Source organism: Cynoglossus semilaevis, chromosome 15, assembly GCF_000523025.1.
Source record: "Cynoglossus semilaevis isolate Cse_v1.0 chromosome 15, Cse_v1.0, whole genome shotgun sequence".
NCBI classification, from domain to species: domain Eukaryota; kingdom Metazoa; phylum Chordata; class Actinopteri; order Pleuronectiformes; family Cynoglossidae; genus Cynoglossus; species Cynoglossus semilaevis.
Window position 1 is genome coordinate 14304496 of NC_024321.1, and position 1818 is coordinate 14306313.

Below are 1818 nucleotides of genomic sequence, written 5' to 3' on the forward strand. Positions count from 1 at the left end.
GGACTGTTGTAGCTAACGTTAGCTCTGGTGTCTGTACCTGGACTGTTGTAGCTAACGTTAGCTCTGGTGTCTGTACTGGGACTGAGCGACAGTTGTTGTCTTTGTGTATAATTATTTATTTTTTTCCATTTTCTGGGATTTTTTTGCGGCGACTATTTACAAAGCGGTTCTTTCCTGTTTAGTGTTGGTTTTTAGTTTAATCTTTACTGCACTTCTGATCGTTTGTTTGTTTGTTTATCTTGGTTGCACTTAAATTTGATTATTTTTGCTCCAAACCACAAAAATCACATCTTCCTGTCAATGGATTCATTTTCAATTTATCTTCAACTTCAAATCAAATCAAGCATGTACATACTAAATACTTGGTTTAAAAAAAAGTTTTTGATGAAACTTTTGATGAAAAGTTTGAAATGTTTAATTCTTCTGATAATTAAATTACTATTCATTTCTGATACTCTTACATCTTGGTGTTGGATTTTATGTTCTTAAAGGAAAATTCCTGAAACTCTGATTCACATTTTGTACTAAAATAATTCACATTTTGGGATGTTACTGAGCAAAGGTGAATTTTTTTATTTTTTTTACATGTACTTTTTATGCCTTTCATTTGTTTTGTTCAGCACCACGGTCCATTGCTTCATTGCTCCTCCTCTGGGGCCTCTGTGACATATGAGAAACCTGCCATTTCTCATTTAAAAGTTTCCATACAGCTTCAGTTAAACTTTACATAACAGTTTCTGTGAAAGGGCACCTGGTCTATCTGTGCGCACACAGAGTGGTAGGAGGATGATCATTTAGTAATAAGGCTTGTATCTGCTAACCACCCACCAAATGATTATTCTGTGCCTCCAGGAGCTCCACTTCAGTGCCGTCGTTGAAGAAACGACACATTTAATTCGGTGCTCACGTCTGAGTGGGAGTCCTTATGAAATCCTCCAGTGAAAAGATGAAGAGAAGATTCAATATGACCCTGGAATCAAAGACGTTCAAAGATGTTTTAACTTCAACTGAACGTCGGGCTTTTGTTCAAAACTTATTAAAAACTTATTAATTGGTGACATTTCCCAAGGAATCCAACTTATGAATCAATTGATATTTGAATGAAAAGGTCCTTAAAGGTGTCATTGCTGAGGACATGTTAGAGTCAAACTTTATTTTCTTCAGTCAGTCGTAGACTCACTGACTGTCCTGATCTCAGTCAGGCTGCTCAAACCTAACATTTTCTCTTATGGACACTGTGGGTTTTTTTTTTCATATTCTCTGAGTAACGTCTCTGTTCAGCACATGTCATCTTGTCCATGCACATGATTCATGACATAGGTCTACATTTGGCATTTCCTTCTCCACCTTTGAAAACACTGAGACTATGAGTGATTTGTATGTGTGAAGTAACGTCTAATCTTCTAGCAGAAAATACAGAATTCCAGAGAGAGAGAGCAGCTGGAACTCAAAGTTGGAGTTGTGCTTCCGTGTTGGAGCGTTTCCTCTGAGACCTGCATTAACTCAAGCAACACCGCTACTCTATTTAAATGCTTCAGGAGTCGTCTGCTAAGTGGCAGATGGCAGCCGGCCAGAGAAGATATTCGAACTGTGGAGTTCCAAGCTGAAAGGAGCAGCCACTGCAGGAGATACTGACTGACGCACACCTCAGTCCGCACCTACAGCCTGGCCAGGGTTCCCCTTCATGCTGACTTACAGTATTGTACATTTGGTTTGTTAACCTTCCTTGAAAAGTTTTTTAGTTTTTTTTAATTTGTCTTTAGAAAAAAAAAATTTTAAAGTTAAAAAACATCTTCAGTCTGAGCTCACTTGGACATC

General features: G+C 38.0%; 1 protein-coding gene across 2 annotated transcripts in view; it reads left to right on the forward strand.

The window, feature by feature from the left end:
- Positions 1-1812, forward strand: part of pigg (phosphatidylinositol glycan anchor biosynthesis class G (EMM blood group)) — a 37914-nt gene extending 36102 nt beyond the window's left edge. For both annotated transcript variants that reach the window (XM_025063248.1, XM_025063247.1), the window contains exon 15: positions 853-1812. In XM_025063248.1, coding sequence (XP_024919016.1) covers positions 853-878 — 26 coding nt within the window. In that variant the 3' untranslated portion in view covers positions 879-1812. The remainder of the gene's footprint in view (positions 1-852) is intronic.
- The last annotated feature ends 6 nt before the right edge of the window (positions 1813-1818 follow it).